Genomic DNA, 13,108 nt, shown 5'->3' with positions numbered 1-13,108 from the left:
TATATATATATATATATATATATATATATATATATATATATATATAAAGCTGAAACAAAGAACAACCAGGAGTTATTTCTGCTGCTTTTGGATTGAACGTCTGGCCCAAGCAATCATGTTATGGAGAGGTCATTGCAAGAGTTGAGTGTTTTGACTCTGCCTCAGCAGCTCATTTCCAGTGTTAAACACCAGAATACATAAACTCCACACTAATAGATGTGGGTCTTTCTCTAATGATCAAGGTGCGGGCTGCTGCTCGCCCCTTTCTCTCTAAGTGGCCTTTGAACTCACACAGCTACATATACATCCACCTTTAAATGTGGAGGAGAGGATTACAGAGGCTTTTTTAAAAGGAAACTCACACCCAAATGTATATATTTTGTTAATAAAATGTACATAGAGGTCTTATAGTGCTTCCTTTCTGTCCATGGCATTATTTTCACAGTTTTACTGTATGTTAGTTGCAATCCTGCTTTTGTGTCTAAACCTGTCAGTATGACACACTCTGATGTGTCACTATGCGGGAGCAAATCTAGATAAAGATCGTAGTAGTTTTTATGGTTTACACTAAACCACATTAAACCTATCATATAAAACGCTAACACCACTTTAACAATCAGAAAGGGCCGCAATGCCACTGTCTGATCCAGAGCAAAATCAGAATAACTTTATGAATCCCTTGGGGGATATTCTTGGATTAGCATATAGCTACTTTTATTTTCATGAAAATATTGTTTGCTCTTCCGCTTAGCATTGAAATAGGCTCCAAACCAAAGCATCAACAAATGCTATTAAAATAGGGAAGGAAGAGAAAAAAGCACCTCAGCTGAAGCTAGAGGTTATTAAAGACTGTAACTGTATATGTTGTCATTTACTTAGCTTAAACAAAAATGCTTTTTAAAAGACATTTATTTATTCTTCTTTCTGGTTCATTAATAATTTCAAATGGTTTTATTAAGTCTAAGGAGGCGGATGATTTAAGTGTGGAGTAAAAACCTAACCGTTCAACTTTTCCTGTCATTAGATTGCATCTGATGTTAAACTGATTTCAAACAAATGGTAGGTAAACACTGACATGGATAAAACACTCACTCCTTAGAGATGTACCCCATGAAATGTGCGAAATGTTACCCCAGCATGGCTCTATAGTAGTTAGGAGTCTTTAGGATATAGTAACCTTGATAAAAAATACAGCAGTTTCACTGTTGCATATCATTTTCACACTTTGATTTAAACCTAGAAACTATGAATATTCCTGCTAATATATACAGTTAGAAAACATATAGGTCAGAGTAAACATATTCTTATTTTGTAACATTCCTTAAGTGTTCATCTTTTGGATAAATGGATTTTTTATTTTTTTTGCTCTTTAAAAAGGAATTAAACCTTTGAATACAAAGAACGCACCATTATATGCCCATATTATATGGGAATTCTACCCAAAGAATCCTAAACCAAAGGAAGAGAGAAGGAGGTTTTAGAAACTTTAATTATTAAAAGGCCCCTCGCATAACGTTATGTCAGTACCCAGTCCATGTGTACTCTCAAGAGATTTATTTTTAGCAGATCAAAACTTTTGAAGGATGTTTGCCTTGTGACCCAGCCTCTGTTCACTCACCACATGGCTGTTAAACTGTTAAAAGTGTTTCTGTTCTTCAGGGTTCTCAAAATGCAAGGTCAAGCCCACTGAGAGCTTCTGAAAACGTTTCATTTCCTAAATCATAGACTTAGGTGGTAGAGTTTCCGCCGCAGTTCTGCACAGCTGGACATGTGACGGTTTAAGGAAATATAGTAAATAAAGGCTTTTTTGTCAGGAAGTAAAACCGTAAATTTCAAAAAAAAAACAAAATGTTCTTTGGCCACTTTTACTCAAACAGGTCAACAGCTTGAGTCCCACCCCAACCACAATCCACTAATTTTATTGACACATCCCTTTAAAATATACATTTGTCCTCCCCTTTTCTATGGTGGTCTTCTTTGGTTGATCCTTGTTTGACCCCGGCTTAAATTGTACGGTACGGTTAAATCGAGAACAGCCGGGAGTTGTTGTGGTATCGGATTTATTTAGCAGAGGTGTGGCTGTAGGTTTTTCTCTGTGTTCCTCCACATAACCCCACACCACTGAGCACTGGTCAGTTTGAGCCACGCCCAAACCAGACCACACAGAAACACATTTATCATGACCTTTGCCCTGGTAATAACCCTAATTTAACAACAAAGACATATAGCAGACATTGATTTATTTAGCCTGCAAAAAAAAAAAGCAAAAACATTTTAAACTGTTTCTTGCTTACAAACAAAAAAACTGCAAGCTTGATCAGAAAATGTATTCCTTAATTCATCCCAACAGGCAGCCCTTGATGCTACCTGATGGGAGGAATAACAGTTTGATTCATTTACTCCATGCCCAAGCCTCAGCCATTAACAATCAACATGCAAAGAACTGCAAACACTTCATAAAGTTGGATGAAGCAGCTTAATGTGGCTAAACTAATACGACCTCTTGACTGGCACCTCAAGAGAACGGCTCCTTCTGTGGAAGAAGCGGAAAAAAACATCTGCAGGTACTTGGAACAAAGGTGGTCAGTGTGGACTCTGTGTTTTAGCAGATTTTACCCACGCCTGACCTTCACATGGATGTTTACAGTTTATACACTCCACTTCTTGTATTTCACTGATCCCCAGAGCGTGATATGTAAATATGATGAAGCATGCAGGTAGGTGCAATAATTAACACCTGAAGAAAAAGCTGGCGGTTTTCAGTGCTAAAAGGCTACTAAAGGAGTATTTTAAAGAATAAAAGAAACTAAATTTGAGAAAATAGCTTTTTACTAAATAAATTGTCCTTTAAAACTATTCTATGTAGCATCTGCTTTAGCATCTATTTAACTTGTAAAAAAATGACTACAAGTGAAACTTTATACGTACTTTTTGAAGAGAATTTGAAACACACAAAGTGGGTTTTTGCTGAAATCCATGTTTTTTTGTTATTTGTATTTTCAAGGTCATTCACACCAGAAATCTAACATGACCGCCATCAGACTTCAGTTTTAACAGCTCCCAACCCAGAAGCAACAACCTTACACAGATGGAGAATGTAGATGTCACACAGCAAAACAAAGTAATATTTGATGCGACTGTTAATAAGAAATGTTTAATAAAGACATTCTTGAGGGCCCTTACATTTTCTATGGCTTTCCTACCTTTTCTCGCTGGATCTCTCTGGTATTGTGTTTGCTGTGCGTGTAGCTCCTGGGTCGGGGCCCGGAGGTCACTGCCACTCCCCGTCTCCTGTGGAAAACAAATCACAATTCACAGTTCCTTATTACACATGTGAAAGCCCTATTCTTGTTCAAAAACTTTTTTTTTTTTTTTGATGAGTCACCTTCACACAATTAATGCTCATAACTTTCTGAAGCAGTGGCCTTCGGATGGCAAATAGCTTTATGCTTAAGAGGATTCCCTGAGGAGAGGCTGCAGTGTTTTAGCATATGGTGAAGTAATGCATTTGGAGGAGAAAAGATACAGACAGGACTGTCTGACCTCTGTGACCTAAAGCCCCTGCTCAGGAAAAATCAGCTGCACAAATACAAGAAACATGTGTGCATAAACTCCAAAATCCAAAGAAATGCTTTACATCGCAGCTGCACATATTAACACACTGAAATGTTTTTAAGATTTATAGAACGTTTGAGCAAAAAGCTACTGTGTTAATTATGTCAATGGACCTCATGTCAGCAACAAAGATTTGGGTGCATGCATGTACCTCCAGATACCTTAAAATTTATATGAATATGTACTGAAGTGGAAGACAAAAAAAATATTTTTTTCAAGGTGTATTGCATTTGTTTTCAACACCTATTTTCACTGAAGCTGCAGTCGGAAGTTTTCTGGGGAATGTCAAAGCCAAATCTATATATGAGCAGTTTTTTCCCATCTATCAAATTCAGTCAGACTGGATGGTAAGGATGAACGAGTCTGTGTTTACAGGTTTGGCCTAATGTTCTAAATAGGATTTAAGTCTGAGCTTTGACTAGGCCATTCTGATACCTTCATATTTTTAATCTAAACTTTTTGTAGCTCAGGGGGTGTTTTTAAATTCCAGCCCTAACCTAAAGTCTTTTAAAACATCTGAGAGCTTTTCACTACAATTTGTCCTGCATTTAACTCCATCCATCAATCTTCTGAATAACTGAGCAGCTTTTCTGTCGTGAAAAGTCGGGCACCACTCTGGAGAATTCAGAACTGCAACGGTTAGAACAGCCGTTTTCCTACGACTTTAAGATTCTTCCACCTGAGCTTTGGATCTTTGCCGCTCATCCAGAGTTACCACATGGCCCCATGGCCGCTTCTCTAGTTAACGTTTTTCCTGGCCCTGACTGCGAGTTAAGGAAATCTTCATGCCACATTTGAACATCCAAAACTTCACCTCTGGCCTGCTGCTCTGCTTTTGATCATCACAATGTTATTTGTTAATTATGACAAGCCTCTGACCCCAGATCTGTAACGCACAGGTCAACTCTATTCACTCATTACAGGACGTCTGTGCTACAGTTTGCAGTGGATTAAATTCAGTCATCAAAGTTAAAAAGGGCCCAATACATAATTGTAAGATATATAAACTGATTTTATAGGTCAAAAGTCAGCGGTTTGTTCATACCCATGACCAACGCTCTTTACTTTGCAACAGTTTACTACAAGACCGCGGCACATATTTTATGACAGCAACAAGCACCATCTCAAGTGAGGAAGTATGCAAAACAACCGCTTCTTCTTCTTCAACTTCTACTAAAACGACAATGACTTCCCGTATCAAAGCCATCGGGCGCGCATGCAGCACTAATTGACGTCGCATCTGTAGAGCTGCACGGCAAATTGGGCCCCCGAATTGCAGCGTGGTATGCACCTCGCAGCCCATTAAAGGTAATGTAGAGATACATAAAGGCTGACCTACACTTTATCTCCCATTAGCATTTAAAAAAATGTGGATGTGTTCTTTTACAATTCCAGACCCCATTTCCTTTAAAGACAAAATGGGAACCTTCAACACTTTAATTATGTTCTGCTTTGTGTTGATCTATCCCATAAAATCTTAATAACTTTATGACAAAATAGGAAAAAGCTCAAGGGATTCAGACGCTTTTGTAAGTTACTTCAGTAATGTTACTTTTTTTTTCCTGGTTAAAAGCAACCAGAAGAGTTTAAGCTCCACTCTTAAACTCAAATCCTCGAGGGCCGTTGTCCTGCAACTACAACAGCTGAATCAAAGGGCTAAACTACCTCACTGGCTCTGCAGAGTTCTGCTAATGAGCTCATATTGGAGTCAGGTGTGCTAAAGCGGAGACATCTAAACATTGCAGGACATCAGCCCTCTAGGACTAAAGTTTAAGGCCACTTCTTTAAAGGAAAGAAGTATCCAGTAAAGATAGTCAAACCCAGAATATTCTCTTGGGAGCTCATCCACCCCCTTAACCTTTTAAAATAATAGTAAATGTCAGGGACACCACAATGGGAAGCAGTAATTCTGCTGAATGCTCCCTTAATGAGCCTCTAAAGTGTTTGATGAGTTTAGAGGACAAACAACAGCAGAAAGGAGGCACGAAAGTGAAATACTTCAAGATGAATGTTACCCACAATAAAGTATTCAATGAGAAGCTCACAGGGGGTGATGACTGTCTCTAAGCCATCAGCTCAATTAAGGAGTGGGACCCTCCCCCGAAATCCTGTCCTGCTTCACCAGCAGTCAGACAGACAGCCGTCTTTTCAAAGCTCCCAGTAAAACCACAGGGAACAGCTTTCTCAGAGACGGTGAGGCAGGGTGAAAAAAGATAGAGTGGAAATAGAAGAGAGCTGCAGACCTGCCGCTAGCCACCATGCTGTCATTAGTGGCTTCCCTCCGGCCCTGACAGCCAGGACCAGACTGGCACTTCACCAACACTGTCCCACTCAAAAAAAACCAACAAAAAAAAACAGCAATGGGTCTGTTCATGTCAATAAAAAAAAATAAAAATACAACTGGCCCTTCTGGTCAGCATAGAAAGGCGAGGGACATCAGAAGTGCACCATAAAAAAAAACAAAAACAGAGCGTAAGGAACACATCTCTAGAAGCAGCTGGCTTGGAAACTTAGATCAGCTGCAGATTCAATCTTGCAGTTTTCCATTAAACCCTTGTGAGCTTAAAAACTTTTGAGGGGTCTTCTGTGATTTCACGTGGAGAAGAAATATAGAAACCTGACAGCTCACTTTCCATTACTGCAGCTGGATGAACCGCACACTTGGCTTTGCCCCAGCAACTTTGGTACAGTAGCAATTATCTTGGTATCACTCAAGTCCTCCACTCAGAGTCTCTTTTATTTACTACAAATTGTTGCATTCCAGTCTGCGCTACCTTTGGTATTTTTTTTTTATGTTCTATTGTCTCATTTCAAAACACTTAATCCCTTAATTTCAAATGCTGGATTTGGTTTCAAAGACTAAGCTTTTGTTTATTCAGGTCTCTTCTTGCAAAATGCTTACAGACAAGAACAAGCAGAACAGTCTGAAACCAAAAGGCTGCCTCCCTGAACTTACCTAAGCAGCAAACCCTACCCGTCGGCAAAGAATAAGCATTCAATATTCAAACTCTTTTCTCCATAGCCTACAGGTTGTTAGATTTTATATTGAACTACAAGCCATAAATAGTTAATACAACACTGAGTATTCAACCTGTTGCTGGATCCCGCAGCAGTAAACCTAGATGTACAAACCTGAAATGTAAACACAGAGGCAGGCACGTCCCATTTTCCAATCAGAGAGCAACAGAGTGATTAAGGAAATCCTTTTCCAATTATGTTTTAAAGGGAGTAAAATAACCCAAAAATGGTTAAGAAAGCCACATAAGCGTTTGCCTGGACAATAGAAAAAAATGTCTGAGTCACGTTTACCTCCTTTTCCTTAGACCTACTGCCTTACTTCCAGCCTCTTCCCGTCTGTCTCAGCAGTAACCTGCTTGTAGTCAGGATGTCCGCTACTCTGCCGCTCTGCTCCCTCTGCCACATCTCACACACACACACACACACACCGTCACACAATACCAACAAGCCACTCCCTTGACTTCCCCTCCCTCCAAAGCTGTCTCCTGAGGGAAATGACCCCCCCACCTCACAGACACACACACACACACGCCTCCCCGCAGGTTAATGGGCGGCCTGGCTGACACATTAACTTCTGACACTTTGCTTTAACCTCCATCAACAAAACTTCATGTTTCCCCTGAAATTAACGTCATGCCTTATAAAAAAAAAAAGTTTAGATTCTTAAACTAAGGTTCTTTAGCCCCATAAACAGTTATTTTTTAAATCTGGGTTTCTTCCAAATAGGATGAAAAGAAACGTTGGATCTATCAATCATCCCTGAATATCTTCAACACTCATTTAAAAAGATAAGTGGTTTTAAATTAGAGATCAACAGCCACAATTATCTGGTAACCAAATAATTGTTCAAATGTCTTCAAGCGGCACCTATCCCATGTTGCGTGCGAGAGTCTTCTGTAAGGGCATATCTTGGACCCTCATCTTCTGTGAGACAATTGCACAGAGCTCAAAGAGATCGGCGGCTGTGATGTGAGTGGAGCTGGCTGGCTTGTGTTTTTGTTGGCCACGTCGCCACTCCAGTGCAGACGAGATTGCTGTGGCACAGCTGGAGGCCTTGCATGTCTTCCCCAGGCCCCAAAAAAACCCAACAACACTCATTCATTTCAACAATCAACTCAGACTCAACAAAAGAGCCCCAAACTCAGCTGTCCAACAGGAAGTGAGGTAGGAGGCTTAAACACTGGAAGCATCCTGCTAAGTTCGACATCCTGCAATCTGAGAAGGGGATTCAAAGACATGCACGGCCCGCAGTAAACAATGACTCACTAGAGAAAAGCATTTCAGGGCATCACAGAGATTATAACATGCAAACTTAAACCGACAAAACTCTGATAAGGGCTAATTTTCACCTAAGGCTCTCAGAGCTTCAGCAACCAAAGCTCAGTGGACTGGATCTGTGCGACAAAAGGGAATAATTCAGGTAAAAATGTATTCTTCTCCAAGTATTTAAGGAATGATAGCACTTTTTCCTTTTTTTGTTTTGCTTTGCTGTTAAGAAACTAAACTATCCACGATAGGGCTCTCCTGCTGTGGAGGTCCATACAATGGGTAGAATATAATCATGACACTTGACCCCAGCCGTCATATACCTGCCTCAAACATTCTTACAACCTTTTATTATGGAAGCTTTATAATTTTCTGGCAGCAACTTCTTCATGAAGACCCCTTTCTAGCCAGACCTCTCCAGGCAGTAGATGGGTTTATCCGGGTCCTATTGATTTTCGGCATCTGACTTCATAGGGAAATAAGCGTGATGTGTTTTTCATCTGCCGGGCCACTTGCCACCCATTGTGTCTGTGATCTTCAGAGGCAATATGTTTCTTATTGCTTTGCTGGGTCTATGACCCGGGATATGAAAGGGTCTTCCCCAGCCTGACCTCGGTAGCAGAGATAGGCTGTTCCTCACCTAGTTAGAAGCCTCCGACACAGCCTTTTCAGTTGCCATTAAATACTCTGTTTCAATGAGCTTTAGTTTCCTATAACTGAATGTAAACCAACAATCCTAAATAATCTCTTAACTTTTTGCAAGCCGGCTGCTTTGACGACAATGGTTGCACCAAATACTGATTAAGTCAAGGACATTTTAAGTCAATAAAAATAAGCAGTCATTTATGTTTTTGACAGCATTCTAATGTTACTGTATTTTCTATATATCTATAAAACCTTTGCAGAGCACTGGAGATCCCTCAGGTCTCTGATGACTTGGTTTCCAGAACCAGCGTTGAGCAAAAGGAAGCAGCATGTAGTCTATTCTCATAAGCTACGGGAAAACGATTCCTGTTGTCTGCAACCAATCCTATAAAGGTCAAACATTTTTCTATTGGTTCATTTTCAGAGGATTCATTGTTTAAAATTCATTTTAAACAATGAAAATCTAAATGCATTTAAGACTCTGCCTGTCAAACAAATATTTATGGCCTGGAGTAAACATACTATTTAGGGTAAATAGTATCCTTCTACTAAACCTCTGCCAGATCTTCCAATGAGGATTTAAAACAACAAACAAAAAAAAACAAAAACACATTCCTGAGTCGGTGGCGGCTGAGCCAATGTGTTTTCTGGGTGTTTGCGCACACGCCTGCTGTGGCTGGAGCCATAACTCAAGTGACAATGCTCCTTGGTTTTGTTGTTTGCTTCATTCTTCATCGTTCCCACAGAAGAAAAAGGAAAAACCCTCAGTGGTCACGGTTGTCATGCAAAATAAACTCGTCTTGCTTGAGTCAGTGGAGTCTGATATTATATCCTGAACATCTTACACAACAGATTTGCCTCTTATCCTCAGACTGCACCACCATATATGTCTTTCACAATTAGGCCCTGATTGCTTCATTAGCAGTTGTGTACTCACCGCAGCTCCCATGATGCACTGGGACTCCGTGCTGTCCAGGCGGCAGACAGAAACTTTACTCTTTTCCACAGAAACTAAAAAACACACAACAGTAAAACTCAGACAGCATTTCAAATGAAACAGACAGAAAAGGATGTAATCTGACGTCGATACTGGTGAGATCATTCCAGCAGCACTGACATGACCTGACAAGGTGGAGCTGATTTGTTTTCCTTTATTTTCAAAGTCTGTCCAAGGATTAAGACAGAGCAAAGTCAGGCAGCATGAAGCAAAGAGGAGTTTATTATCAAACTAGGATTCATACAACAGGTGGATCTGTGGCAGAGACATAATGACCGGTGGACACGCTTGCACATGTTCTTGTTAAACACAATAGTAACTTTTCCTGGATGAGCTTCATCTAGCCGAGGTGGATGAACAATTTAACCTTTAGTTTAACGCCCTCTTCAGGTCAAACTGTGTCATTCCTTGACCTGTTTTAGAATCCTTGTTAGCAAAATATTCTACCATCTATATTTTCCTTATGATCCAACATTTGAACTCTTAACATCATAATTAATATACATTTTTTATCATTTAAAAAGAAAATCTAGATTTTTTAAGTTTAAAAATTTCCAAAGTTCCCAGACCTTGCTCAGCATTTTGTATTAACTGCAAAGCATTGAAAGGATGATCTGATGGAGGAACTTACAGACAGATGGTTCTATTTCATCCCTACTGACCACCAGAGGGCGGTGCTGAAAGCACCGAATGTTCCCTTTGGGCATGCGCAGTTCGAGTAATTATACCAACAGAGTCACACCTGTGACACCGGATGACCACTCAGAAGCTATATAGCCTGGTGTCATCCTTTGCTCTGCTCCTACAGAATCTTCTCGCAAAAGCAAGGATTCTGAGTGACAGAGAAGCTCTGGCGGTCATCCGGGATTCATAGAACCGTAGTTACATACGTAACTTTCGATATATGGATAGAGAAAAGATAGACAGTCCATTTAAAAAATTAATTGGAGTAATTGATAGACAGAAGGACAGATGGATTAGTACTTAAGTTGATGGACAGATGGATGTATGGACTCACAAGAAAAATCCTTAAAATATGATAAAAGTTAAAAAAAAGAAAGAAAAAAAATAGACAGAAAAAAGCAATACACTTTCCATGCTGCAATTTTCCCTATATTTTCCAAACCTGGAAATGGCCCAAATTCCAGACCTTCCCATAATGAGCAGGGATCCTGTGCATTGGTACGTTCCAACCGAAGGCATGCTACAAAATAAACTTCATTACACAAACTCTTTGGGGGGTTCCTCAGTCTGACACATCCAAGCTCACCTTGCAGCTGCTCATCCCTGATTCGTCGGATCGCTGCTCTGATCATCTTCCTCTCCTCATACTCGGCTGCAGCACGAAGCTACGGACAAAGAAACTCAGTGTTTCCAGGACAACCAAGTACAGGGATCACATTGAAAGAAAAACAATTCTGAAATTCACCATTTTCGTCAGCTCATCAACATCCTGGATGGACTGTAGCTTTTGTGAAAGAATGTTCAAGTTGTCACTGGATTCTGATCTGGGGAAAATTGACATAAAGATGTTATCTCTAAACATTAAAATAACATAATTTTTTTTACAGCCTTGAGAAATGAACTCAGAAATTAAAAGCATGGAAAAGGTGGTGCTCTAAATAAAAATAATCAGAGCACAGACCCAGACTGTGCAGAGAAGTCTGCTGGCCTCAGACTTCTCCCGTCTGTCTTACTTGCACTCTCCTTCCCTTCCCTCATTATCCTCATTTTCCCCAACATTCCCTGTGATTAAATAATGCGCAGCATGGTAAAGTTGAAATATTTAACATTCCAGAAATGAGAGGTGTGAGAGAATAACTTTCAGCTGGATTTTCTTAGGTGCATACGTGCATGAATGTAAGACAGCAGGTTTGATTTCCACAGCAGCTTCAGCCGTGGCACTTCTTTTGTTTTTGTAACCCGAGTCCTGCGAGCGCAGACGTGAATGGGAATGATTACCTCTGTTCTTAAAAGGATTTAGTGACAGAAAAGGGGAAAACAAACAGTAAAGTGGTAGGTTTATTTCTGACTGCAATGGTGTTAAAGCATTTATTTTCTCCAGCCCACAGGCTGAGACATAAGATGGACTTGATCTTAGTTTAACCCTTGGGATTTAAAGACTTCACACACACACAAAAACTTTAATTTTTACATTTTAAACCATCCAAACTAGACAATATCAAAGTGTAGGTTATCACAAAGAACTCCGAGGAGGCTGCAGTATTTCAGGCTGTGTTTGTATCGGACCCCATAGGATGGACCTTTACATCTCCTATTGCTTGAAGTAAGCATACAGAAATATTCAGTCTTTCATTCTGCTCAATTTAACCAAAAAACAAACAGATCTGTTTTAGGATGTTAATAAACTGGTTTAAACAACAATTTTTTTGATACTTTAGACAAAGTTAGGATCTTTTACAGAATGCTGTAAGTTTACACCAGCTATCAATTATTTTGAGTTTTACCAACCTGGAACAAAGTTCAGCAGGTCTAGTTAGATTTTCAGCTTTCCCTTTATATACATCCAGGGATCAAGACATAGTTTAGCAGAGAAGTTGCAAAGATCTGACTGAGCAAAGGTAAAACTCCAGAGAAGCACAGAAAAGAAGTTCTAGAGCATCAAATGGGTCAGTGATAGAGTGAGTGGTAACTGGGAAAAATGAGGAATAACACTGACCATGCAACACTTCCATTAATATTCTTCAAAGTTAATGGAAAGACCAGAATGAAAGTGGTCATGGAGACAGCAAAGACTGAAGGAGCAGCATTGTTTGGAATGAAGAGACAAAAGCATTTTCTACCAAAGAAAACCTCCAAGCATAGATTAACATTTTCATTTAATAAATAAAAAAAGAACATCATGACAACAGTAAAGCACGGTGGTGGAGAAGTCATGCATCAACTGAAGTAATTGTAAAGATTGCTAAAATTGTGAGATTAAACCTTCAGATGTCTGCTGGAAATCTGAATAGTGGTTCTGTGTTCCAGCATCACAATAAGTCCTAGAAGACGACTTCAAGAGAGGAATATTTAAGATCTGGAATGGCGAAACAAAATTCAGCACTTAATTTAACCAAAGAAGAGTGACTAAAACCGTTAAGGTACTGTTTGTTTGGGGTTTTTTTGCGTACATTTTTTGTTTGCGTTTACTTCTTACAAATGTAGATCAGTTTAAATTGCGCAGAATAAAATATCACATTTTGTGATGGAACAATTCATCTTTGTCCATTAACTTTTTTTATACTGCAAAAAAAAACACTGTACATTAAATAATCAAGAAGATTATTGGGGTAACTGACCGTAGAAAACATATTGAGAAAAAAATAAAAACAAACAACTGATGAAAATATGCACTATTTACAACTGACTTCATTATTTATTCTTGCAGCTCACTTCGTTTTTGTTTTTTTTTTTAGAATATTAAATATAGTCCTGCTAACCAATGTAAACAAAGGGACAGCGTTTCACATGGAAGAAGAGATTTTCACAATATCTAAAAAAAAAAATTAAAAAAAACGTGGTCAGTGGTGAAAGCTTAAAATCATTTTACTCTATTAGTCTGAA

At 39.3% G+C, this 13,108-nt stretch overlaps 1 protein-coding gene across 4 annotated transcripts in view; it reads right to left on the bottom strand.

Moving 5' to 3' along the window:
- LOC107087271 (smoothelin-like) overlaps positions 1 to 13,108 on the bottom strand; it is a 59,897-nt gene that overhangs the window by 29,252 nt on the left and 17,537 nt on the right. For 2 of the 4 annotated variants that reach the window (XM_015378754.1, XM_015378755.1), the window contains exons 3-6: positions 10,971 to 11,049; positions 10,812 to 10,890; positions 9,482 to 9,555; positions 3,204 to 3,291 (exon numbers count right to left, since the gene is read on the bottom strand). In XM_015378754.1, the coding sequence (XP_015234240.1) occupies positions 3,204 to 3,291; positions 9,482 to 9,555; positions 10,812 to 10,890; positions 10,971 to 11,049 (320 nt within the window). Of the gene's footprint in view, positions 1 to 3,203; positions 3,292 to 6,747; positions 6,809 to 6,924; positions 7,052 to 9,481; positions 9,556 to 10,811; positions 10,891 to 10,970; positions 11,050 to 13,108 lie in introns of those variants that run through there. The other 2 variants (XM_015378756.1, XM_015378757.1) reach the window with 2 other exon arrangements.

The sequence above is a fragment of the Cyprinodon variegatus genome, unplaced genomic scaffold, assembly GCF_000732505.1.
Source record: "Cyprinodon variegatus isolate N-32 unplaced genomic scaffold, C_variegatus-1.0 Scaffold178, whole genome shotgun sequence".
Lineage (NCBI taxonomy): Eukaryota > Metazoa > Chordata > Actinopteri > Cyprinodontiformes > Cyprinodontidae > Cyprinodon > Cyprinodon variegatus.
The sequence above is the reverse complement of the archived record's forward strand: the minus strand, read 5'-3'. Positions and strand labels throughout refer to the sequence as shown.